This window comes from Bufo gargarizans, chromosome 1, assembly GCF_014858855.1.
Source record: "Bufo gargarizans isolate SCDJY-AF-19 chromosome 1, ASM1485885v1, whole genome shotgun sequence".
In the NCBI taxonomy this organism is placed as follows: domain Eukaryota; kingdom Metazoa; phylum Chordata; class Amphibia; order Anura; family Bufonidae; genus Bufo; species Bufo gargarizans.
The window spans coordinates 470,999,367-471,026,978 of NC_058080.1; the positions used below are offsets into that span (position 1 = coordinate 470,999,367).

The 27,612-nt window shown below is 43.5% G+C and overlaps 1 protein-coding gene across 1 annotated transcript in view; it reads left to right on the forward strand.

Moving 5' to 3' along the window:
- Positions 1-27,612, forward strand: part of LOC122922718 (hippocampus abundant transcript 1 protein-like) — a 71,100-nt gene that overhangs the window by 21,133 nt on the left and 22,355 nt on the right. The window contains exon 3 of the mRNA XM_044273421.1: positions 2,859-2,921. Coding sequence (XP_044129356.1) covers positions 2,859-2,921 — 63 coding nt within the window. The remainder of the gene's footprint in view (positions 1-2,858; positions 2,922-27,612) is intronic.

Here is a 27,612-nt window from a genome sequence, read left to right on the forward strand (position 1 = left end):
GCAATTGCAGACAAGAATAGGTCATGTTCTGTTTTTATCGGGAACGCAATTCCGGATCCAGGCAGCACATTGTGCTGCCCCATAGAGATGAATGGGTCCGCAATTTCGTTCCACATTTTGCGGAACGGAATTGCGGACGTGTGAATGGACACTTAATCTGGGGGGGTCCCTGTGGTAAAACCCTCATAGGTCTAATAGTTTATGCCCTAACCTATGGCTAGGGGATAGCTTACTACAACTGGAATACCACAAATGTCAGGAATAGAGAAAACTGAGTTTTAAATCGAATCTGTCAGGAGAAGCTGAGCAGATTGATATATAGTTTTATGGGAAATGATTCAGTAAAACTTGTAATTTTATACTGTGGCGATGTGTACAGTATAAGTGCTGGGAGGCGTGTATATCCCACCCAGATACCTCAGCTGGGTGTGATAACTGAAATCCAGAAGGCTGCAGTGGTTTCAGCAAAGTGTAGTTTGCGAAGACCGTTTTGTCTAGGTGTTGTTCTGGGCTGGATTTCATGTGGACTGGGAGATAGGTTTGATAGTGGGATCTGCCAGTCCACACCCTTCCACTACATGTCTTGTCTTGTCTTTTGCCTGAGGTGATCGCAGGTGAGGCCTGCTGCTGTAATCACAGAGGGATAACTCAACCCTCTGTGTATGACTTGGAGGAAGAAAGGCTGAGGAAGCCTGAGAGGCTGTGTGGTCTCAGCCAGGAGGGCTAGAGGTCCACAAGGCTTTGTAAAGCCTGAAGACTCCCCCCCCAGCGACTCCTCTCCCCCCCCCCTCAGCGACTCCTCTCCCCCCCCCCCCCAGCGACTCCTACAGAAAGGGGGTTGCATGGTCAGTCGGGAGGAATTCTGGACCATCTCTCCCTAAGGTTGCTTGTGTGGTGACAGCCTGGAGGCTGCTGGACCGTATATGACGGAGGAATCCGGATCTAATTCCGTGTGTGAACGTCTCTCTATAGGTGAGGTATAGACGACAACGTGTATGAGGTAGAGCCCAGACGGCCAGGTGTTTATTTTCCATGTTTGTGTGTGATGGTGCTGAAGTGCTGAAATAAAGCACCTTTTGGACTTGAACCCCGTTGTTGGAGAAGTCTGTGATTGCGACCCCCTGAGAGACAGCGATCCCTTACAAATACATTTAAAGTCCTGCTCATTCTTGTCTTTGTAGTTAGAGGACAGGCTGCCAATCACTGATGGGACCGCCTCCTGGACTTCAAAGTCTAGAATTAGCAGGAATTTAAATTTATAAAATACAAGTTTTACTGATACTTTTCCCATAATACTATATATCAATCTGCTCAGTTCCTCCTACTCTATAACACGCTGCCTGCAAATATTTTTGCATTTTCATGGTGACAGTTTCCCTTTAATGAGCGTGGCTAAGGTATGTGTAAACTTATGACTTCAATTGTAGATCATTCAGGGGAAAACCTATTTTCCATATTCCCCAGTCACTTTAAGCATATGTTCCCACGGAATGGATTTGGCAGCAGAAAAATCCAGTTCTGATCTGTCCCGTGGTAACGTTTTCTAATGGAGAATACCTGCATATTTGTAACTACTTTTCTATGAAGTTGAGCATCCGCTCTAAGTAGTTGGAACCCCACAAATCTGACTTCTGTTGCACTTCTCATTTTCAGACCATAGAGAGTAGGACTCCTAAACTCTTACTGTAATAATTCATGTATTGTTATCTTTAAAAGCAGCTTTGGCCTTTGAAGTGTGTAATGATTCTCACTAAGGAGATTGATCCATCTGCAAAGAGTCTTCGAGAAGTTGTCATTTTGAGACAACCCATCACCCATCCACATGATGGGTGATAAGTGTCTATTTAGTGGAGGTTTGACTGCTGTGCCCTCCACCCATGGGAGTCCACATCTTGGAGTGGTAGTTACACATGCATACATCTGCTCCATTCAAAGTCTGTGGGAGCACCAAAGACTGGAGAGTACATCGCTTTACCAGGAGTCGGACCCCTGCCGATCTGACATTGATGACTTATTCTGAGGATAGGCCATCAATATAAAAAGCTTTTGGAGAACCCCTTAAGTTATCCTTCCAGATCCCCTTGCTGTTCCAGTAGTACCTATTAGTGTATGGGAGCTAAGCAAACAACACAGCAAGCCATGCTATTTCCCTAACCTCAGAAGCCACCTAGCTTACTACTCTGTTTCTGTAACGCCCAAGCACTGTAATAGGAGATATTGAAATATGAAACTCTGGTCCACTCCGATGTTTCCCGGCCATGGTGAGATGAGACAACCCCTTTAAGGCACTGCTCTATGGGAAAATGTATACAAAGATGCTCTAAACCAAAAAGGAATAAAATGCTCTCTAGTGATACCTATAGGTAGTTCTCTCAGTAAGTATTTCCAATCCAGGGTTCCTTGTACCCTGATCACAGGTTCCCCAGAATACAGCAACAAGACCTGTTTTACCAGTAGGTAGGCAATCTGGTTTCCCCTTGCCCAATGAGGCTTTGCAAAGCCGTAGCCTGGCTAACCAGATTATAATGGTGGACAAGAATCATTGAAGCTTCACACCAAGCTTTTTAGAAGCAGCGTTGACGTTAGGTAGGGGTTCCCCAGGAGTGGAAACATTTTTTTTTTATGTGATGCCAGAGTCAAAACATGACTAGGGAAATGATCAGCTAAGCCGGATCCCCGTCTGTAGACTGTAGGTGGGAGAGTATTTGTTACTCTGAAGCTGTCCAGAAGGACGAAGTTAAGAAACAGACATCATTGTCCATTTTTGGACTTCATTACTCGAAGCTGTCCACTTGTAGCCTCTGAACAGCCATAGACCTCTTGAGTTTCATATCGCTGACTTCTGTCTCTGTCTGCAGGTGCTACATGAAACCTTTCCCCAACATACCTTTCTTATGAACGGCCTCATTCAAGGTGTAAAGGTAAGAGGGACCTCTTCATGTACATGCTTAAAGGGCTTGTCTAGCAGTATTATTTTTTACTTTATATATAGTATATATGACTCACAGGTAAATAAAAAATGCCATACTGTTTTGAGTGTGGTGCTGTGGTCCTGCTCAACAGGTCTGTGGGCATAACGGTGACCACCTCCGATTGGCTTCTGTTATATTTTTAACCCACTATGGTCCATAAATTAAAGGCAACTTTTAATGTTATCTGTTGTCCGCATAAATGAAGTAGTGGAAGTCATGACTTCATGGCATTTGATAGCGCGGTGTATGTCTCTAGGGAATCCTTAGTGGGCATGCATTAATTTTGACAAGCTAGCACTCGCATGTGAAGATGAGGTATTTGTGAATAAGGAAAGATACTCTTACTGGGCTGATGTCTTAGGTATGTCTGTTCGTATGCTACATTGCATTCAATGTTAGATACTTAGATTCAATAGGCGGCAACAGTGTGCAGCCTAAAAAGCTGTGGTTTAACCCTTTTTACAATACCATGAGGGTGTCTATTAGTAAGTCCTTTCAAACGTATCAGACTGTCTGTTTATCTTACATGCTCAGTGTACGGCTTTGGGGAAGCTGTCTAACTAGAACCAGTCACCAAACAGGTTACTTATGTCCCTATGTAATTTTTGAATTTTGTGTACCTTCCGCAATAATTTTGTATTACTTATCCTGTACCCATCAGGGGATGCTTAGAGGAGTGAGCTCAGTGTACTGCATGTGTTTTAGGTCATAACCCAGGATAGCTACACAGTAAATGAGGCTTTGGGGGAGAGTTATCAAAAGTGGTGCTGAGGAAAACTGACTTAATTGCCTATAAACACTAATGAGATTCCACCTCGTTAGTGGAAGATGTATGGATTAATCTGATTGGTTGCTATGGGCAACTAAGTCAATTTTCCTTTGCACCAGTTTTGATAAATCTCCCTCTGTGTGTTTTACAAGGGTTCTTAAAGGGGTTGTCCAGGTTCAGAGTTGAACCTGGACATATCCCCTTCACCCAGGCAGCCCCTCTGAGGGGAGCATTTTATGCCCCGATGCCCTCCTTGCCTTGCGCTGAACCCGGACAACCCCTTTAAGGGTCCATTCACACGTCCGTTTTTTCTTTCCTGATCTGTTCCGTTTTTTCAGGAACAGATCAGGACCAGACCTGGACCCATTCATTTTCAATGGGTCCTGGAAAAAATCGGACAGCACAATGTGTGCTGTCCGTTTCCGTTGTTCCGTTCCGCATGTCCGTTTAAATATAAAACATGTCCTATTCTTGTCCTGAAAAATCGGATCCTGGTACAATACAAAGTCAATGGATCCGCAAAAAACGGATGACATTCGGATGTCATTCCGTATGTCATCCGTTTTTTGCGGATTCCGTTCCTGGAAACACATAACAAATATATATATTTTTTTTTTTTTCAATTTTTTTTCAAAGAAATCCAAACAACTTTATTTGATTATTGAAATGTATACATGTTTCCGTTTTTTGCGGATCCGCAAAAAACGGATGACATACGGAAACATTTTCAGGAACAACGGATCCGCAAAAAACGGACCGTTTTTCAGGATGAAAAAAAACAGGACGTGTGAATGGACCCTAACTGTTTATGCAACTTACTGTATATCTATCTACATGTAAACTAGATTTAAATATTAATTGGCATTTCTAAATTCTTAGCCCTAATATAAGGGGGAATTCCAGTTAGTGTAAGTTATCCCCTATCCACAGATCAGGAAGGTAGAAAGCCCACAGGATAGGGGGTGGTAACTGCTAGATCGGGAAGGGAGTCCACAGGATAGGCCGATAGGGGGATAACTATTCTATCGGGAAGGGAGGGAGTGCCGGGGCCCTCATCGGCAGCACAGTGCCCCATATGGAGTGGCAGTTTGAGCATGCGAACCCCACACCATTTATCTCTGTGGGACTGCAGGATATATCTGAGTACAGTGCTTGGCTGTCTCTGACAGTCCCATAGACTTTCAATGGAGTGGTGGTGTGAATTCTCAATCACTGCTCAATTCAAATGGGGGACTTAGTACCCCTGTTCTTGTTTGTTACAGGTCCCAGTTGTCAGACCTCTGTTAATCTAACAGTTATCACCAGTCCAAAACTTGTTCTAACCAGAATACCCCTTAAACGCTTGTTAAACCAAGCAATTATCTTTTGTTCTTTGTTCGTTTACTTTTTGCTTATCTCTAAAACGTGCTTTTTATTGCAACTGCAGTAATACAGCTGAGTAATCTTCTCCACCTACTCTTCATTTTGTTTACTGGAAAACGTATGTAAGATTTCTCGACATCTTCCTACTTTTCATCATTTGGCAGATTTTTCATTTTCTCTTAGTCAGTCCTGGATGTGTATGTTGGATGAAGATGTAGTGCAGACATATAAATCGCTTCCATCAGTTATCAAATCAAATGCCCAGCATAAACCCATTTCCATTTTTTGGGGTCTTAGCTGACCATATCCCTATCATTTCTGTGCCCATTCTAATTACCCTCTTATCCCTCACCTCTTTAGCTCGTTATTCCTTTAGGTTAACCCTTTCATGCCTATTTATATTTCTTTGTTTTTTTCCTTCCCCTCCTTCCAAGAGCCATCATTTATTTTTTTATTTTTTTTATTTTCTTTTGGCATATGAGGGATTTTTATTTTATATTTTGCAGTTGCAAGTTGTATTTTTTTTAATGGCACCATTTTTACCATAGTTTCTATTAGAAAACAGGAAACAATTATTTCTGGGTTAAATTGGAAAAAAATAGAGGCTTTTTTTTAAGCATGTAACTATTTAAAAAAAAAAGTAAAAGACCTTTTGAAAAACATTTTTTTTCTTTGCATTGCCATATGACTGGTTTATTTACACCGTGTCCCATTTGAAGCCCCCTGATGCACCCCTAGAGTAGAAACTCCCTAAAAGTGACCCCACCTTAGAAACTACACCCCTCAAGGTATTCAAAACTGATTTTACATACGTCGTTAACCCTTTAGGTGTTGCACAAGCGTTATTGGCAAATGGGGATGAAATTTGAAAATTTCATTTTTTTGCCTTATTTTCCATTTTAACCCATTTTTTCCACTAACAAAGCAAGGGTTAACAGCCAAACAAGACTGTATCTTTATTGCCCTGACTCTGCCGTTTACAGAAACACCCCATATGTGGCCGTAAACTACTGTATGGCCACACAGCGGGGCGTAGAGTGAAAGGTGCGCCGTTTGGTTTTTGGAAGGCAGATTTTGCTGGACTGTTTTTTTTTTTTGACACTATGTCCCATTTGAAGCCCCCCTGATGCACCCCTAGAGTAGAAACTCCATAAAAGTGACCCCATCTAAGAAACTACACGCCTCAAGGTATTCAAAACTGATTTTACATACATTTTTAACCCTTTAGGTGTTGCACAAGATTTAATGGAAAATAGAGATACAATTTCCAAATTTCACTTTTTTGGCAGATTTTCCATTTTAATATTTTTTTTTCAGTTACAAAGAAAGGGTTAACAGCCAAACAAAACTCATTATTCATGGCCCTAATTCTGTAGTTTACAGAAACACCCCATATGTGGTCGTAAACTGCTGTACAGGCACACGACAGGGCGCATAAGGAAAGGAATGCCATACGGTTTTTGGAAGGCAGATTTTGCTGGACTGGTTTTTTTGACACCATGTCCCATTTGAAGCCCCCCTGATGCACCCCTAGAGTAGAAACTCCAAAAAAGGGACCCCATTTTAGAAACTACGGGATAGGGCGGCAGTATTATTGGTACTAGTTTAGGGTACATATGATTTTTGGTTGCTCTATATTACACTTTTTGTGCGGCAAGGTAACAAATACCTTTTTGGCACAGTTTTTTTTTTTTTTTTTTTGTTATTTACAACATTCATCTGACAGGTTAGATCATGTGGTAATTTTATAGAGCAGGTTGTCACGGACGCGGCGATACATAATATGTATACAATTTTTTTTATTTATGTAAGTTTTACACAATGATTTCATTTTTAAAACAAAAAAAGTTTGTCTCCATAGTCTAAGAGCCATAGTTGTTTCAGTTTTTGGGCGATTATCTTGAGTAGGGTCTCATTTTTTGCGGGATGAGATGACGGTTTGATTGGCACTATTTTGGGGTGCATATGATTTTTTGATCGCTTGCTATTGCACTCTTTGTGATGTAAGATGACAAAAAATAGCTTTTTTTTTACACCGTTTTTATTTTTATTTTTTTACGGTGGTCACCTGAGGGGTTAGGTCATGTGATATTTTTAGAGCCGGTCCATACGGACGCGGCAATACCTAATATGTATACTTTTTTTTAATTTATGTAAGTTTTACACAATGATTTCATTTTCGAAACAAAAAAATGATGTTTTAGTGTTTTCATAGTCTAAGAGCCATAGTTTTTTCAGTTTTTGGGCGATTATCTTAAGTAGGGTCTCATTTTTTGCGGGATGAGATGACGGTTTGATTGTTACAATTTTGGCGTACATGCGACTTTTTGGATCACTTTTATTACCTTTTTTAGGGAAGTAAGGTGGGCAAAATTTCTATTTCATCATAGTTTTTAATTTTTTATTTTTATGGCGTTCACCGTTCGGGTAAAGTAACATGACCGTTTTATAGATCAGGTCGTTACGGACGCGGCGATACCAAACATGTGTAGGGAATTTAATTTTTTTCATTTTTAATCAGTGATAAATGTGTTTTTTGATTTTTACTTTTTTTTTTTTTTTACCCAGACCCACTTGGTTCTTGAAGATCCAGTGGGTCTGATGTCTGTATAATACAGTACTGTACTCTATATAGGGTACTGCACTGTATTTTACTTACATTTTACTTACGCTTTCAGCATAGATCTGTTCAGCACCATGGACAGCAGGACGCCTGAGCAGGCATCCTGTTGCCATGGGAACCTTCCCCGTCTGCCACAACTTCGCAGATGGGGAAGGGTGAGGACTGGGGTGTCGGGGGGCTGTCTGGGGGCTCTCTCCCTCTCCCATCGGGGGGCTGCAAAGGCACAGCAGCCCCCCGATGGGAGAGGGAGGGAGCTCCCTGCGCTGTTAACCTTTTCCATACAGCGGTCCGTACGGACCGCTGCATGGAAAGGGTTAAACGGCTGACATCGCATCAACGATGTCATCCGTTTATACCAGGGTGCCAGCAATGTGCTGGCACCCTGGTATACCCACTAGAAACCAATGATTATTCAATGGGAGGCGGGCGGGGGATCGCGATCCCTCCCCCTGCACCACCCGCCCACTAAATATCATTCAGGGGTGCAGGGGGAGGAAGAACATATATATTCTGGGCATTGTAAAGTTTCTGACGACCGCGGGGATCAGAAACGGCAAAAAGCGCATCAAACCGCAGGTCTGAATTGACCTGCGGTTTGTTGCGATCGCCGACATGGGGGGGTCACGGGACCCCCCCGCGCATTTAGCCTAGGTGCCTGCTCAATGATTTGTGCAGGCACCTTGTTCCGATCACTGCCAGCCGGGCGGCAGTGATCGGAACAACACATGACGTACCGGTACGTCATGTGTCCTTAAGTACCAGGGCATTATGACGTACCGGTACGTCATGTGTCCTGAAGAGGTTAAAGGCCACCAGGACCGCTATGAATATTGAGGGTCTCAAAAAAGTGAATTCAGTTCAGGATGTAATGTTTGAGGGGTTGGAAGGTATAAAAAAAAGATCTTTTTTCATTCACAAAAATGTGGCGGCCATGATAACAAATGAATGGAAGAACCCAGATAAACGCAATTTTACTCCATCTTCGGTTAAGCGCAAATACCCCTTTGATGGATATGGATTCAATTCTATGGGATCATGCGCCCAAGATTGATGTTCCGATTGCTAAAGTGTCACGCAGGTCGTCTCTACCATTTGATGATTTAGGGCAGCTTAAAGACACTATGGACAGGAAAGCTGATAGCTTCCTTGAGACGAACCTGGGAGTCAGCGGGGGCCTCCCTTAAGCCTAATATCACTGCTACATGTACTGCTAGAGCGCTCCTACTATCAGGATCAAATTAGACATAAAACTCCTAGGGACCAGTTATTGGAGTCCTACCCTATTATTGCCAAAGCTGCTGATTTTCTGGCAGATGCTTCTGCTGATGTGGCTAGATTGTCTGCTCGTACATCTTCCCTGGCTAATTCTGCTGATAGGGCCCTTTTGGCTCAAGAATTGGTCAGGGGACGTGGCTTCTAAAAATCGACTGTAATATTCCTTGTGAGGGTAAATATTTTTTCGGTTCTGCTTTAGATGATGATCTTGAAAAGGTTGGAGATAGGAAGAAGGGCTTTCCCTCTAGTTTTCATAAACGGGTTTCTTTTGGCAGAATAGAAGGTTTCCCGCGATAGAAAAAATTGTCCAAACAAGGCCTCTTGCACACAATGGTTTGGTTCTGCATCCGAGCCAATTTTTTTGGGCTTATACGGTACCTCTATTCAGGAAGATAGGATTGTCCTTAGGCCGGACCCAGCCTTTCTTCCCAAGATAGTATCCAGTTTTCATAGGGCTCAGGAGGTAGTACTTCCATCCTTTTGCCCCAATCCCAGACCTGAACGTTCGGGATGTCGCGCTCTGTATGCGCGATTCTACGGGCGTCTGACATACGCGGCTCCGGAACAAGCGAACGCCTATTGTCGCGTGTTCCCGCCAAGTCTATGTACAAGAACGCGCGACAAGACGCCCCAAAGAAGCTCATGTACTTCTTGGGGCGTTGGGCGTTTTACAGCACGATCGTACGCGCTGTAAAACGCCCAGGTGAGAACCATTCCCATAGGGAATCATTGGTTCTTGCCTGTTGAGCGTTTTGCAGCGCGTAGGAACGCACTGTAAAACACTCGGGTCTGAACCCAGCCTTAGAGTTCAGCTATTTGGATGTCAGGAGGTGTGTTTTAGCCTACCTAGATGTTTCTAGGGAATGGAGGAAGTCAGGGTCCCTGATTGTTCAATATTCTGGTCCTAAAAAAAGGGAAGCCCGCTAGTAAAAGTTCCCTAGCTAGGTGGATTAAACAGGTTTTTTGTCTAGCTTATGTCTCTCTACAGAAGCCAGTGCCGACGGGTTGGACTTGTCGGGTATATAAAGCAAATGCTTTATATAAATAAAAAATTTAACGGCTCAAAAGAAAAATGATGCAAACGATATTGACCCGAGAGATGGACATAAACATCTCAAAAAGAGTTCAATCGAGAACCTGATTATTTTGTGCAATCAGTAAAACGGGGTACAAGCGTCTATGCAAAAATATAAATGGTTTATTTACAATAGGTTAAAATACAAACAAAAATGAATCAACATAAATTTCAAGAATATACAATGATATGCATTACCCAGAATTCACCACTATGATGCCAACAAAACACTACTCAACCAACACAAGAATATTATGCAATACAACTTTAAATTTGTGAGAGATATACAATTAATGGATTATGCGGAAAACTCAATCAAGAAGATGACAGATACGAGCCCTTGCTCCGCCCAAAAATGATGAACAATCTTTCAGATAATGGTGGTAGTATTGCAACAAAACTTATAAATTATTGGCTTGATATCAAACTTGGGAATACAAAGATTCCCAACAAAGAGTTTCTCCAATATTATCCCCTTTTTTCAGTTATATGCATCGTAACTGAAATCGGAGAAAATACTGATGTAGCAACTAACGTTACACGTCCGCAAAATGAGCGGGTATCTGGCTAAGTATCAAGCCAATTAATTTAGATCAATACTACATAAAAACAAAATATACATTACCCAAGGGTCAAGTAATGTGCAGAGTCTTAGGGCAGCCAGCTCTCAAGAGTTTTTCCAGATAATCCCAATGATTCTCCAGAGATCTATAATCCAAATGTTTGTTTCTCTTTTTCCTTTTCCTCCTCCTTCCTTTTTCTTTCCAGTAACTGGTTTCTTAACCCAAAACTTATCAGATAAACACGCCCTCCGAGTTTGGAACTTTCCAATCATTGTTGGATGGGTGTATGCATTGATAAGGAGCATGACGTCATAATACTACCCAGAATGCAATTTTGCTACTGATGTAGTGTTAACTGCTCATATCTAGGTGGCACTGTTGTATAAGTAATAAGCATCATACCATTAAGGGTTAACTCATACATGTGGGGGGTTCAGTTAGCACAACCCTATGCAGGTGCACATTGCTATGGCGAAATACAGATACAAACGCAAAAACACAAATGCAATCGCACTCTGCAACCAGCACTCTGCCCTGCCTCTCTGCTGGATGTTGAATGAGGCATTGGTGTACATTTTGGCCAAAGCGTAATAAGCCACTCGCCACGTCAAGGTCGTCTCCATGAGTGGTCCCTAACACTAGTTCCTACCTGTTATGGGCCATGACAGCCACACAAAGTCCAGCGAGCGCAGGTACAGCATGCACGCCAAGCACAATCTGCTTTTAACCCCGTCCGGTGCAATTACAGCTTTCATCGGATCCAGGATGCAAGTACCGACATGCATGCTGAGCCCACTATATACTTCCAGGGAGCGCATGCTGTACCTGCGCTCCCTGGACTTTGTGTGGCTGTCATGGCCCATAACAGGTAGGAACTAGTGTTAGGGACCACTCATGGAGACGACCTTGACGTGGTGAGTGGGTTATTACGCTTTGGCCAAAATGTACACCAATGCCTCATTCAACATCCAGCATAGAGGCAGGGCAGAGTGCTGGTTGCAGAGTGCTATTGCATTTGTGTTTTAACTCATACATGCCTGATATTTTCAATACTTCACACCTCTGACATCTGAAGGCCTTGTCTCAGGGCCGAGGGACAAACTTTGATACATGAATATATACTTTGAGGAACATCTAGACCATGGGTGTCAAACATGCGGCCCGCAATGAATATCTTTGCGGCCCGGCAGTCTAGTATCTCTGAACATGAGCGCGCTGCTATCGGCGCGCTCATGTTCTCTCAGCAGCACAGGGAGAAGGAAGCTGTCCTCCCTCCCCCTGTGCTGCTGCTGCTGCCACTAATGAGAAGAGAGGGGGGGGAGGAGGGGCGGGCGCACTGCACCACCAATGAGGAGAGAGGGGCGGAGGAGGGGCGGGCGCACTGAGCCACCAATGATAAGACTATTCCCATTTCCCACACAGAGCGGCGCCCAGCGATGTCTCAGCACTCACCATTACTCCTGGGTGCCGCTCCGTTCGCCCGCAGTGCCCCATTACTGTCTCCTCTCCTGCTCCACATGCTGCTGATTACTATCGGAGCGATGGGAGGAGACATCAGCTTCACTAGTGGGCGTGCGTTCTCCCTGCGCTGCGATTGGACAGCGCTACAGCCAGGAAGAAGGAACGCCCACTAGTGAAGCTGATGTCTCCTCCCATCGCTCCGATAGTAATCAGCAGCATGTGGAGCAGGAGACAGTAATGGAGCACTGCAGGCGAACGGAGCGGCGCCCAGGACTAATGGTGAGTGCTGAGACATCGCTGGGCGCCGCTCTGTGTGGCCTGATAGTGAAAGTCAGTCTTTAACACAATACAGGAGGCGGGTGCCAGCAGCAGAATCGCATTGCCGGCACCCTGCCCCTGACAGGGAGCTGCGATCAGAGGCAGTTAACCCCTTAGGTGCCGCACCTGAGGGGTTAACTGCTGATCTTCCAGTACCAGCCTCCTGTATAAAGGGGTAATTTATCATTGGTGGTGCAGTGTGCCCCCCTCAATCCCCCATCCCATTAAAATCATTGGTGGCACAGTGTGCCAGCCCCTCTCAACCCCCCCAGTATTAAAATCATTGGTGGCAGTGGCCACAGGGACCTCTCCCCTCCCCCTCATTGGTGGTGCAGTGGCAGCTTCTGATCGGAGCCCCAGCTGTGTAAGCCTGGGGCTCCGATCAGTTACCATGGCAGCCAGGACGCTACAGAAGCCCTGGTTGCCATGGTAACATCCCTGATGCTATGTGCACAAGGCACAGAGCAGCAGGGACAGTGTGAAGTCCTATTCACCCTGATAGAGCTGAATAGGACAAGGGATGAAAGATCCCAGGTTCTCGCCCCTAAGGCTACTTTCACACTTGCGTTCAGAGCGGATCCGTCTGCATTATATTGTAATTGTATTGTATCATTTTTTTTGATGCGGCCCACATAAACTTAAATTTTGTTTTTTTGGCCCATGTTAGCCTTTGAGTTTGACATGCTTGATCTAGACCATTCTCCCACTGTGGAATTCATGTTCAGATAGGAAAAACAATGAAGCCTCAGAATCTGCAGGTGCAGTGTATCTTCTAACTTTCTAAATGTATAATATATTGTTACAATAACACTAGCTTTTGAGCGGCACAGAAATCTTCTCATGGACTTACTTTGGCCTACATGAAAATCCATACAAAACAGTGAATATAAATCAACATTGCTCTTAAAGAGAATCTTTCACCTAAAATGACCATTATACACCACAAACATCATGATATCCATTACATTCCCCATATTATAATCTTACCTTTCATATTGCTGTCCGTCGCCTATTCTCTCTTAAAAACGCTTTTATTCCATATGCTAATTAGGTTCTGAAGGTGCCCAGGGGCGGCGTTTATGCGGCCGGTGCCCAGGCTCCACGGCGCTGTTCAAATCAAACCCCTCCCCTTTCACCCCTCTGGCCCGCCCTCGGTTCTTCAGATACCATCCTCCAGTCAATGACAAATCCGGCGCCTGCGCACTCCATTACCCACTAGGGCAGAGGCAGCAGAGCGTTTAATGCGCATGCGCCGGCCCGTACATCCCGATTTATTTATTTTTTTGGGCAGTTTACTTCCGCCGGCTAGATCGGGATGTACGGGCCGGCGCATGCGGATTAAACGCTCTGCTGCCTGTGCCCTAGGTGGGTAATGGAGTGCGCAGGCGCTGGATTTGTCATTGACTGGAGGATGGTATCTGAAGTACCGAGGGCGGGCCAGAGGGGTGAAAGGGGAGGGGTTTGATTTGAACAGCGCCGTGGAGCCTGGGCACCGGCCGCATAAACGCCGCCCCTGGGCACCTTCAGAACCTAATTAGCATATGGAATAAAAGCGTTTTTAAGAGAGAATAGGTGACGGACAGCAATATGAAAGGTAAGATTATAATATGGGGAATGTAATGGATATCATGATGTTTGTGGTGTATAATGGTCATTTTAGGTGAAAGACTCTCTTTAAGGCCCCCTGCACACGGCCGTGTTTCACAGCCATGTGCGGGCCGTGGAACCGCGGCCTGGATTCCTCCTGGTTGCTATGACGCCGTGCGCTCCCTGCTGCCGCCGCAATACAGTAATACACTGGTATGATCTATACCAGTGTATTACTGTACTGTGCCGGCAGCAGGGAGCGCACGGCGTCATAGCAACCAGTGACACCGTGCGCTCCTGTTCTCAGGAGGGATCCAGGCCGCGGTTCCACGGCCCGCCTACGGCTGTGAAACACGGCCGTGTGCAGGGGGCCTAAAGGCGACGAATACCCATTAAACTAAAATAAGTAGATATAACTGTTTAAACTTATGAAAAAGCACAACAGACTGCACACTCCACAAGAGTGGCATCCACCTCCTTGGGGCGGAAAGAGCGAACGCATCAATCCAGGATATTTGTGGCCACCTGATCTTCTGCCTTTACCTTTTATAAACATTATAGGCTGGACCTTTCCTCTGTTTTTGATCTTTCTTTCGGGTCACAAGGTTCTGCAGGCTGTTATCCCACCCTAAGTTCTATCTCTGGGATCTCTCCTGGTGCTGTCATAGGACGAGGGGAAAAATGATTATTACTCTTACCGGTAATTTGGGTCTTGTTTATTGTGCACAGGGTGTGCAGAGAGAAAAAGAAAAGTGTTTGAATTAAATATGTGTGGATTTGTTTGTCTCTGAAAACCACTGTGGGTTTCCTGTCCTGGGCGGGGGACCCTCTCTCCTGGTGCATTCATGGACTCAGGAAAATCAAATTACCGGTAAGAGTAATAATCATTTTTTATATGTTTAAATTGAATAAGGGGCTGATTAGAATTTAAGTGTGTTGTGTTTTTTTTTTTTTTTTTTTATAAAGCATTTAGAAACTTTTTTTTTTTTTTTTTTTTTTTCTCCAAATAGGGGACTTGCACATACGGTCTTCAAATCGCTTGTACCATAAACTGCAATAGAATACTTTCACAGTCTTAGATTCTGACAGGCTGTGCCTTGAACAGAGCTTTCAGGCAGCTTGCTATGACAGCACTGAGAGCTTCCAGAAGGCTTCTGGCTCTGGCTCCTGCTTCCTAACCCCTCAGATACGGTGGTCACCAGGTCACCTGGCTGTATTGCACTGCCGGCACTTGCCAGGTACGGAGCTCCATACACTTATGCTGCACCAATTATGTACAGTTAGTCAGGTTTCCTTATGCAGTTTTGAAAGCCAAAACCAGGAGAGAATTAAAAAATAAGTATATTTTCCTTAATACTTTTCCTCATTTTATGATCCATTCCAACAATTCAGCGCATGCTAAGCTAAAACTGAGCGATTACCGGTATGTACACTTCTATATACATACACTGCTTACTTCCCCCCTTTGTTTGCCCTCCTGTTACCCCGAATGCATCTCATACATTACAGGATTTAACTAGTTAAATGGAGCGAGCCAGAGAAAAGGGCTTGGCACACTGATTATAGTGCTCTAGCTAAGCCCTGTTGAAGGAATTAGTAGATTCAGCTCGTGTAATAAGTTTGAGGATTACATTTTCTTACAGTGGCTGGAACCACTTGCTCTTGCTAGCATGGCCCATGTGTTGGAGCAGCAGCTGTGGAGCCACGTGTTCCTCTCCACCCTTTCATTAAACTACAATCGATCAACAGATGTTGTCACTGGGATCTGTTCCATGTCCTTAAGCGTTACTGATCAGGAGAATGTACTGTATCAGTGATTTTCATGTTCTGTTAGATTTTTTTTTTTTGTTCCATGAGAATATTTGTATGAAGAGTGTTCCTCTTTACGTTTAAAGGGGTTTCCTGGGATTTATTTAGCTCATGACCCATCCTCAGGTATCTGATTGGTGGGGTGAGACACCCACGACCCCTGCCGATCAGCTGTTTGAGAAGACAGCGGTGCTCACAGTAGCGTTGCGGCCTTCTCCAGCTTTGCCTAGTCCATCAGCTACATGGACTAGGTACATTGAAGTGATTGGGGCAGAGCTGTGATACCAAGCGCAGCCGCTATATACAATGTACGGCGCTGTGCTTGGTGAGCTGAGAGAAGGCCGGCACTCTACTGCGAGCTCCAGTTCTCAAACAGCTGATGGGCAGGAGTCTGGGTGTTGGACCCCCACCAATCAAATACTGATGACCTGTCAGTACTGGAGTAAGGCTACTTTCACACTAACGTTGTTTAAATCCGGCGTTCAATCCCGACACCTGGAACTGCCCGCCGTATCCGGAAAAACGTGTGAAAACGGATTACATTTGAATCCTGATCAGGATTTTGATCACAATAAAAAAAAAAATAATGCATTGGAAAAAACGGATCCGCCATTTATGGACTTTAACTTTTTTTTCACGTTTTTCGGGTTGAACATGCAAAAGCTGGATCTGGTTTGACTGAACACACGGCGCCGGATCCGGCGTTAATGCAAGTCAATGGGAAAAAGGCCTGATCAGGCGTTCAGTCAAAGTGTTCAGGATTTTTGGCCGGAGGTAAAAATACAACATGCTACGGTTTTCTGAAAAGCCTGATCAGTCAAAAAGACTGAACTGAAGACAGCCTGATGCATCCTGAACGGATTACTCTCCATTCAGAATGCATAGGGATATGCCTGATCAGTTGTTTTCCGGATTTGAGCCCCTAGGACGGAACTCAGCGCCGGAAAAGAAAAACGCTAGTGTGAAAGTACCCTAAGATCGCACCTTGTTTTGTGATAAATCTGGTGTGCACCCAATTAACATGGCTAATAAAAGTGTTAAGAGGGCGTAAAATTACAAAGTCACACATTTCTGCACAAAAATGGAGAGCGCTAAAGTTTAACTTTATCTGGTGCTAAAAAAATTATTTCCCCTCTTAGGGCCAGTTCACACTACTGATTTTAAAAAACATGCTTAATAAATCAGCGCATAATCTGCTTTATTTTTTTTATTTTTTTTATACTGGATTGTGACCATAACATAGAAAAAGGATCGGCAACCTCCTAGACTCCAGCTGTTCTCAAACTACAACTCCCAGAATCTTTTCACTTCTGTGGGACTTGCAAGAACAGCCAAGTTAGTGTGCATGTTGGGAGTTGTAGTTTCACAGCAGCTGGCCTGCCGAATTTTGCTGGCCTCAGACATAGAAGGAACAAACCTCCGTATTAAAGTACAGGTGAAACTCGAAAAATTTGAATATTGTGCAAAGTTAATTTATTTCAGTAATGCAACATAAAAGGTGAAACTAACACATGAGAGACTCATTACATGCAAAGCGAGATATTTCAAGCCTTTATTCGTTATAATTTGGATTATTATGGATTTCAGCTTATGAAACCCTAAAGTCACAATTTTGAGAAACTCTTTGCTCAGGGGGTATGGATTAATTAGCTGACTAGAGTGTGACACTTTAAGCCTAGAATATTGAACCTTTCCACAATATTCTAATTTTAAGCTGCATTACTGAAATAAATTAACTTTTGCACGATATTCTAATTTCTGAGTTTGACCTGTAGGTCCATAACTTCCGCAGCCCAGTCCCACATGCTGCAATAATCAAGTAAGTTATACAGTCCTTATCAAAAGTTTAAGACCACTTGAAAAATGGCAAAAAAAAATCATATTTAGCATGGCTGGATCTTAACAAGGTTCCAAGTAGAGCTTCAACATGCAACTAGAAGAAATGGGAGTGAGACAAAACATTTTTTGAGCATAAAATTTAATGAAAACAAAGAAGAAACTGAAACAGGCAGTTTTTCAGCTGATTAAACGTTTAGGACCACACCTCCAAAAAATAAACTAAAAAATAACCCCCCCCCCTTCCCCAAAACAGAAATCCAACTTCCAAACATGTACTCAGTAATGAGTAGCTTCGCCGTTAATATCACTTCAAAAATTTGTTTTGGCATGCTTGATGCAAGCGTCTCCATTAGGTTAGTGGGAACATTTCTCCAAGTGGTGAAGACGGCCGCACGAAGGCCATCTACTGTCTGGAACTGTTGTCCATTTTTGTAAACTTCTCTTGCCATCCACCCCCAAAGGTTCTCAATTGGATTTAGATCAGGGGAACACGCAGGATGGGCCAAAAGAGTGATATTATTATCCTGGAAGAAGTTCTCTTGTCCTGCGGGCATTGTGTACGGTAGCATTGTCCTGTTGAAAAACCCAGTCGTTACCACACAGACGAGGGCCCCTAATGCACTCTGCAACATCTGGACATAGCCAGCGGCCGTTTGACGCCCCTGCACTTCCTGAAGCTCCATTGTTCCACTGAAGGAAAAAGCACCCCAGACCATATGGTTCCCCCTCCACTGTGGCGCGTAGAAAACGTCTCAGGTGGGATCTGCTTGTCATGCCAGTAACATTGGAAACCATCAGGACCATCAAGGTTAAATTTATTTCTCATCAGAGAATAAAACTTTCTTCCACCTTTGAATGTCCCATGTTTGGTGCTCTCTTGCAAAGTCCAAACGAGCAGTTCTGTGGCGCTCAAGGAGACAAGGTCTTTAAAGACGTTTTTTGTTTTTGAAGCCCTTTAGTCTCAGATGCCGTCTGATGGTTATGGGGCTGCAGTCAGCACCAGTAAGGGCCTTAATTTGGGTCGAGGATCGTCCAGTGTCTTGACGGACAGTCAATTGGATTCTCCGGCTCAGTGCTGATGAAATTTTCTTTGGGTCTTCCACTTGACTTTTTTGTTCCATAATCCTCAGGATCATTTAAGAAATTCCAAATGACTGTCTTACTGCGTCCCACCTCAGCAGCGATGGCGCGATGGGAAAGACCCTGCTTATGCAGTTCAAAAAGGGAGAGGTTTTTTTGCCTTTGCCATCACAACGTGTGACTACCTGACAGAAAATGACAATGAATCCACATCTTTGCACAGATTTGGCCTTTTAAAGGCATGTGGTCCTAAAATTTGGATCAGCTGAAAAACAGCCTGTTTCTGTTTAATCGTTCTTTTCAGTTAATTGAATGCTCAAAAAATATTTTGTCTCACTCATTTCTTTTTGTTGCATGTTGAAGCTCTACTTGGAACCTTGTTAAGATCCAACAATGTAACATATGATTTTTTGCCATTTTTCAAGTGGTCTTAAACTTTTGATCAGGACTGTATGATAAGCGGCACTGAATGTGTTTTCTCCCAACAAACACTGGTAACTGAAATATTCATAGGTGCAAAAAAGAGCCCTTATATGGATGGTAGGAGCTCACAGTTAAAGTGCTGTGTGCCCAGTCACCTTGATGAACGTTTTGCATGAGCTTCATCAAGAGGTTTTTTTAGAGCTAGCAATCCTCCTTTCTACATCACATAACCACAATCCAAAAGGTAAAAACTATATTTATAGTCTCCTCTCAGTTAGAATTCCTGAGAGTATGTGATGAGAGGTGAGTTTCATTCCAGGGCTATGGAGTCGGAGGCCATTTTGAGTTCCTGGAGTCTGAGTCGGCAAAAATGAACCAACTCAGACTCCGACTCCTACTAAATTTAAATTGGAATAAAAAATAAAAAAAGCAAGTTTAAATGTCCCAATTCACAAAAAGTTATAATTAATTACTTCTCTACCGTAAGAATAAATGCCAATGCATGCAGTGCGTCACTTTACTGCAAAACGAACACGTTAAGTGACCATGAAGAAGCATGCTTTTCATATGCTTCACTATATGGCAGGCAACACACAGTTAAGGAGCGGCAATACTTATACTTTCCATTGTGTTGTGTTCCGCTGTTACAGGGAACGCAACGCCCATGGTTAACCTCGCCTCCCACTGATAACTGATTAAGTAAATGTTTTTTGCAGGACTAGACACTTGTATAAGTGAAGGCAATGGATAGTCTGAAGCTGTAAACCATCAGATAAACTGCTTTCATTCAGCTAACGTTATAAAAACTTGTAAACTCAGATTGTTAGCTTAAACTTTAAACAGGACTATGGGATTCTACTAGGGAAACAATGTTTTAGAATAAATGCCCCTTCCCCTGCCCATTCCTGGATCCTCCCACTGCCCTATCTTCAGCAGAAGATCAGCACACAAAGGAGAAGGCAGCAGCTACCTCTCTCTCTTAGAAGAACTTGGTGGAACAGCTGTATGTTGCCTTTCTTTCCTTCCTGGAATGTATAAAATACATTTGCATATTAAATACAGAGGGGTCGGAAGTATCAAATACTGAGTCGTCGGAGCATTTATCTACCGACTCCACAGCCCTGGAGCGATCGTTAATGCCATTGCTTGTCCCCATACAGAATCGATGATTTAGGTGACTGCACCAATGATCCTATTACCTGATGAACGAGCGTCTCTCTTTTCATCAGGTGACCGGCTGCACCTTTACACCGGCAGATCCTCACGAATAAGCCTTCCTACGGTTTGCAGTGTAGTGAGGGCCCCCCCTAGGCAGCTCTGCAAGTGGACACTGGACCTTAGCAAAGTATGGTAAGGGGATGGTAACACCCAATTAGTCGATCTGTACATTTCCACAATGTATAATAGAGGAGCACCACAACACGTTCTTAAAGGATAACTGTCATTTATTTGATTTTTTTTTTATATAATTGGATTGGTCTAAGTTTACCTTAGTTCCCTAGTTAATACTTTTGTATAGGTATTGAATTGCCTAGTAATTGTAGCATGTTCTTTCCTCCCCCAGGCATTTCAGTTGTGCGGCGAAAACAGCATTGCTAGGTGTCCTCCGTCTCCTATCTTCTATATACAGAAGACGGAGGACGTAGTAGTTGGCAGTCGCGAACGCTGCGTGCACACTCTCGTTGGAACGGGAGAGTGCCGATATTCACGATAAAAATTCCCGATCAACTTCTCAGGAGGAAGAGGGCGTGATTTAAGTCGTTTGGTAGGGGGGAAGGAGAGTCTGCGCGTTCCCCTGATGAGCCGAATGAATTCTGGGTAGTTAGGGAGGGAGGTCTTAGCCTCAGGGTAAGGGCATCGGCGGACATCTTGAGGTGATAGTCAGAAAGAAATCTTGTGAGGAGCGGGAAGGAATCTTATTAAACAAGTGGTATGTGAACACAATAATTAGTGATTATGGATTATCACCACAGCAGCAACAACATATATGAAAATTGAATTTTGAGTGAAAATATGACGGTTATCCTTTAAACGATTCACCATCATTGCTACTTTTTGGAATAAAAGCATTTACTACAACCTACATTCTAGGAGGTAACAGGTTTTTACCCCACATTCAGTCATATGTCTGACTAGTTCACAAAAGTAATCAGATTTTATGGAGCATTTCATAGTCTATGTGAACTAAGTTTATGGTATAATCGGTTCTGGAAACCGTAGCGTGCTCTTTCACAGCTATAACAGTGCTGCAGTTGGCGTGATGGGCCCTCTGAACTGTCTTTGGAACAGTGAACATGGGAAAGTCCTGTTAGAGGAATGTAGAACATCTGCTTCCCACTGACCACATGATGTTAACCCTGTGTGGCTGCATTGTCATATAACCATTATGTTATGACATGCTGTAGTGCAGTTATAGAACAGGGTTGCATTATTTACTGTATTTTTTGTCCTATAAGACGCAGTTAGGTTTTAGAGGCAGACATTTAGAAAAAATAATATTTTTAATTGGACCTCAAATCAGATCCACTGTTAATCAAACTTCACCTCAGACCCCCGGTATTATTCAGACTTCAGCTCAGACCCCACCCCTTAATGTTATTTAACCTTCAGCTAAGGGTACTTTCACACTTGCGTTGTTTGGTTCCAGCAGGCAGTTCCTTTGCCTGTACTGCCTGCCTGATCAGGCAAACTGATCACTCTGAGAAATGCCTGATCAGTCAGAAAAGTGCATTGCAATACCGGATCCGTTTTTATTTATTTTTCAAATTTTTAAAGGTCTGCTCATGCGCAGACGGGAATACCGGATCCGTCAATGCAGCAATTTGAATACCGGATTCGGCACCAATACATTCGTATGGGGGAAAAAATGACAGATCCGACATTCAGGCAAGTGTTCAGTTTTTTTATCCAGAGATAAAAACCGCAGCATCTTATAGGGCCAAAAATCCGGTAAGTTACAAGTTAGAATTTTATATGGTTATACAGTAGTCACAGAAGATATTTCACCTAAAAACAATCAGTAATCGGTTCAGGAGATGGCAGATGTGGCTGATAAGTGGAGAAAGGAGCATTTTCTTCCAACGAGGTACATCACAAAGTTTCTTATCTTAAACGACAGTGACTTTGTATTACTGTACATGAGTAAAGATTACAATCTATTAATAAGAGGATAAGGCAGTTGTAAGAAGAGAGGAGTACACCATGTGTAACAGCCCCGGTTTGTCACAATTTTTCCTTTAATATCGTGACAGCTTGAGAGTAGGCGCTATTGTAGGTGCCAGTTGGCTTCCACAAATATGATCAGTTACGTCTACGCCCTTACGTTAATATATTGGAAATGACTTCTGAAATTCTAGTCGGATTGCCGGCAGATATGTTCTAGTTGGCATGACAGATTTTGCTGATAAATGACATTTCCTACCAAAACTTGTTTTTCTCCTTAATTCTCTGAAGGATGAGCTTTTATTTGTAACATAGATATTACATGCAGTGGTCTTTTTAGAACTGAGCTTTTCCCATTAAATAGGGGGTAGAGAAAAACTAGAGCTTGCTGCCATTTCTAAAACCTGCAGAACTACTGCTTCGTTTATAGCTTGGTCATATGGGGTGAGTTTCCACTGCAGACTTTACTGCGGTATTGCTGCACATTTTGCAGTGAATTTCAACCCATGCAATGCAGAGGCTGAAATCTACACCATAAATTGACTTACTGCAGATTTAAAATCCACACTGCAGGTCAGGTCATTTCTTAAATACTCATCAACATTGCTGGTCCTGTAAAATGCTTATAACACCAGTATGAACACCAACCTGATGCCACACTTCATTAATACATTTAACATCGTTATTATAACAAGAGTCTCAGTAGAAATGGCAAGACATGTCAGAAAATACCCCAAGTCCCTGGAGCCCTTTCTTCATTCATGGATATAAATCGCACTTAAATGCATCCTACAACCAAAAAGATGCTGAAAAACAGCATCTAAACATGTAGCACATAAGTAGTAAATACAAGGATCCAGTAAGGACCTGCAGCACCTGGACGAATGTTCCGCCCAAGCTTCCCACATTAGTTACTGTAGCACAGATTTGTGAGTTACGGTACTTCTGGCACAGAAGGTTTCAGAATCGGCAGTGCATTGCAGCTCGTATAGAATATTTTTTAGGTGGTTTTACACCAATATTTTGTCACAAAAATTATGCATATATCAAATCTATTTGGCCCATCTCATATCTATGCTTCAGAACTGTTGAGATGCATCATAAATTGGGCTGATGCCCTGGTCTGCTCTGTTATTATTATTATTATTGTGTAAGAATTTGGTAGTATTGGCTTAGAAGGTCTCTTCTTACATTTCTTTAGGTACATTTACATTTTGTGCAATTTTTGTCTTTTACTTTTGCACCAATTTTCACATGTGCAGCAAAACAGTTTCATTTCTGGCAGAATTGTTTTAAATTTGATATTGCTGTGGAAAGAGTAAGTACATAGCTGTGACGGGTCCTCCATGGGTACCATCACCGATAGTATGGAGTGCAGACACTAGATGAGGTAGATGTCTATGGGTGGCATTGTACCTCCTAAGCAGACCTGTGTGTCTCCAGACAAACCCTGTGTAGCCTGCATGGATCTGCTTAGAGGCTGTAGACACGTTTCACGATGGTGGTCACTCATTGTGGTACTGCATCCTATCCTCTGAGATTCTCCCAGTGTCATAAGCAGTGCCTTTCATACAAGCTTTAGGAAACTGCCAAGTACTGAGTTGGTTCCCCCCTCACTATATTGCAGGGTAGGACAACTCCCAATATCCAAGCAGCCAGGACATTTAGTAATTTGCTGCTGGTGCTTAAAATGTTAGATCCCAGGGAGCACTGATATTTTGTACTTCTCTATGAATGCCCCCTAGGGTTTGTGGGGGTTTAGTTTTTAGTGTACGCTGCTGGTATTGGTTGTCTGCATCCAATGCTTTTGTTAAATATGCACGCTGTTACTAAAAATGCCATCTGGTCTAGTTCCTTTGGCCATTTTCCAGTGAAATATCACATACTGGAGAATTGAAACCAAATTTCCCATTTCTTGTATTGAGTGTAAACTGAAACCACTGCCAGCACTCTGTTTGCTTTTATAGATTTATTTTAGGTGACTGTTTTATTTGATATTAAATTGCTTGGTTCTGTCTATAAAGTATTTAGTAATATTGAACTTTAAAGAGCACCGGTCACCTCTCCTGACTTGTCTGTTTTAGTATAGCATGTATACTTATGTCTCAATGTTGTTCCATTCCTGTTATTACTACTTTATAAATGGTCACAAGTCTGCAATAAAGGTCCAGCTGGGTGTTACCAGTTGAGGCTGTGTCTCTGCACAGTCTGACTCTATCCAATCAGTGCTTCTGGTGTCAGACTGTGCAGAGACGCCCCCCCCCCCCCCCAGCTGGTAACACCCCGTTGGACCTTTATTGCAGACTGCTGACAATTTATTCCTAAACATCTAATAGGAATTATAGACAAAAGGCACAACATGGTTATATGAAAAGATCCTTCAAAATGTTATTGCATGGAGAATGAAAGTATCGCTGAAAACAGATGGGTCAGGAGAGGGGACAGGTCCTTCTCAGTGAGAGGAAATGTCATTCCTGTAAGTAATGCAAGCAACGAAAACACGAGAGGAGAGACATGCACAGTCCACTTCAGGAGCCAGATAAACTACTATTGGATCAAATACTACCCTCTAAGTGGGCAAGGCGCAAGAACTTTGATAGACGCCAGTAGAACAGAATTCCTCCATCCCTGTCAGCTTTACTAGTTGTTTCTCTTGTCCTGGTAGAATGTTTTATACAAGGGATCTCCAGTATGAGAAGAAATTACTCCTGGTGGTATTTGAGCGGAGGAGGATACCCAATCGATACTTTTAGCCCGATATCGATACGATACCGGGATTTGTCTTTTAACAATACTAGGCTGCGCTACTGCACAGCCCAGTATCAGAGAACATGAGTGCGCCGCTCTCAGCAGCACAGGGAAGAAGGAAGCAGTCTCTCCCTCCCCAGGTGCTGCTGCCGCTGCCTCCGTTGAGAGCGCGGAGGAGGGAAGGGGCCGTGGCCACTGCGCCACCAATGATAACTATGTTTAATACTGTACATTACATATGCAGGCGGCGGCAGAAACACATTTCCGGTACCCTGCCTCTGAGGGGTTAATTTCCGTGGATCACAGTCCCCTGTCAGAGGTCGGGTGTGACGGCAATGTGTTTCTGCCGCCGGCTGTATTTGTATATTAAACGTTATTGGCTCCCCAGTATTAAAAACATTGGTGGCGTAGTGCGCCCTCCGCCTCCTCCACAGTATTAAAATAATTGGTGGCAGTGGCCACAGAGTCCCCTCCCCTCCTCCTCATTGGTGGTGCAGTGGCAGCCTCTGATCGGAGCCCCAGCAGTGTAATCCTGGGGCTCCGATCGGTTACCATGGCAGCCAGGACACTACTGAAGCCTTGGTTGCCATGGTAAGCTCCCTGCTGCTGTGTGTGCTATGCACAGGGCAGCAGGGAGAGTGTGAAGTCCTATTCACCCTAATAGTGCTCTATCAGGGTGAATAGACAAGGGATTAAAAGATCCCAGGTTCTAGCCCCTGAGGGGGAAGTAGTTAATAAATAAACTGTAAAAAAGCAAACAAAAAAAAACGCCAAAATATTAAATAGATCACCCCCTTTCCCAATTTTACATATAAAAATATAAACCATTAATAAATAAATGACTTATCGCCACGTCCGAAAAATCCAAACCATTAAAATATAAAAAAAATCTCCTATGCAGTGAATGCCGTAAAAAAAAAAATGCACGATTCACTTTTTTTTTTTTTTTTGTCACCTTGTCCCCCCCAAAAATAGGATAGGACTGTTCGATTATGGGTCGTAGGTTCCATAAAATGCGGAATGCATGGGAATTAATTTTTTTGCTATTTTTGTTTTGTTTTTGTTTTTTCCGCTTGGTATAGAGTATCGCAAATACTTTTTTATGGTACCGAAACCGATTCGAAATTTTGGTATCGAAACAACCCTACTTTTCCTCCACCTCTTCCCTCACTTTATTAGCAAAGCCCTGGGTGTCGCCTCTACAACCTAAAAAATGCAAATGAGCCAATAGGAATGTGACGTGTTTTAGCAGAGCTCCTCGTAGTATACATCTGGAAGCAAATGGGATACTCCAGGCGGGACAACCAAAGCAGAGGAATTCCTCTGTCCAGATACATGGCGCCCCCTCTGCAGCCTTTTAGCTTTCATACCAAATATTGCATCCCAGCTATATCCAAGATTTAATTCTGTTTAATATAATCCTACCATATCACTTTCATTGCCAGATTCTGGGATGTAACCTGCAGTAGAGCTGGTTCAGAAAGTAATCTCCAGCCTGGGTACATTGCTTTAATGTGTATTTTTTATTTTTTTTGTATCTTTTGTGACTAGGATGCATTTACTAAGGCCTCTTTTACACTTGCGTTGTCCAGATCCGGCGTGTACTCCACTTGCCAGAATTACACGCCGTATCCGGAAAAACGCAAGTGAACTGAAAGCATTTGAAGACGGATCCGTCTTCAAAATGCATTCAGTGTTACTATGGCAGCCAGGACGCTATTAAAGTCCTGGTTGCCATAGTAGTAGGGGGGAGCGGCATACTTACAGTCCGTGCGGCTCCCGGGGCGCTCCAGAATGACGTCAGAGCGCCCCATGCGCATGGATGACGTGATCCATGCGATCACGTCATCCATGCGCCGGGAGCCGCACGGACGGTAAGTATACTGCTCCCCCGCTCCCCACTACACTTTACCATGGCTGCCAGGACTTTAGCGTCCCGGCAGCCATGGTAACCATTCAGAAAAAGCTAAACGTCGGATCCGGCAATGCACCGAAACGACGTTTAGCTTAAGGCCGGATCCGCATCAATGCGTTTCAATGGGCATTAATTCCGGATCCGGCCTTGCGGCAAGTGTTCAGGATTTTTGACCGGAGCAAAAAGCGCAGCATGCTGCGGTATTTTCTCCGGCCAAAAAACGTTCCGGTCCTGAACTGAAGACATCCTGATGCATCCTGAACGGATTTATCTCCATTCAGAATGCATTAGGATAAAACTGATCAGGATTCTTCTGGCATAGAGCCCCGACGACGGAACTCTATGCCGGAAGAAAAGAACGCAGGTGTGAAAGAGCCCTAAGAGGCTACAGAAAACTGTTGGCGATTATCACTTGTGTAATACATTTTGTCAGCCTAAGGCCACCTGCACATGTTGTGGATTGTGCGTTTTTCCACGAGGATTCCCAGCATATTACTGTACCAGCAGAGTGTATGATTTCGTCCCGTGCAGAAATTGGCCTGCATTGCGGTTTTCAAGCGTCAGTTATGTTTGCGGTTTTAGCTGTGAATTTTTACCTTTTTCAATGGAAGGGTGAGATCTGCAGCAAAAC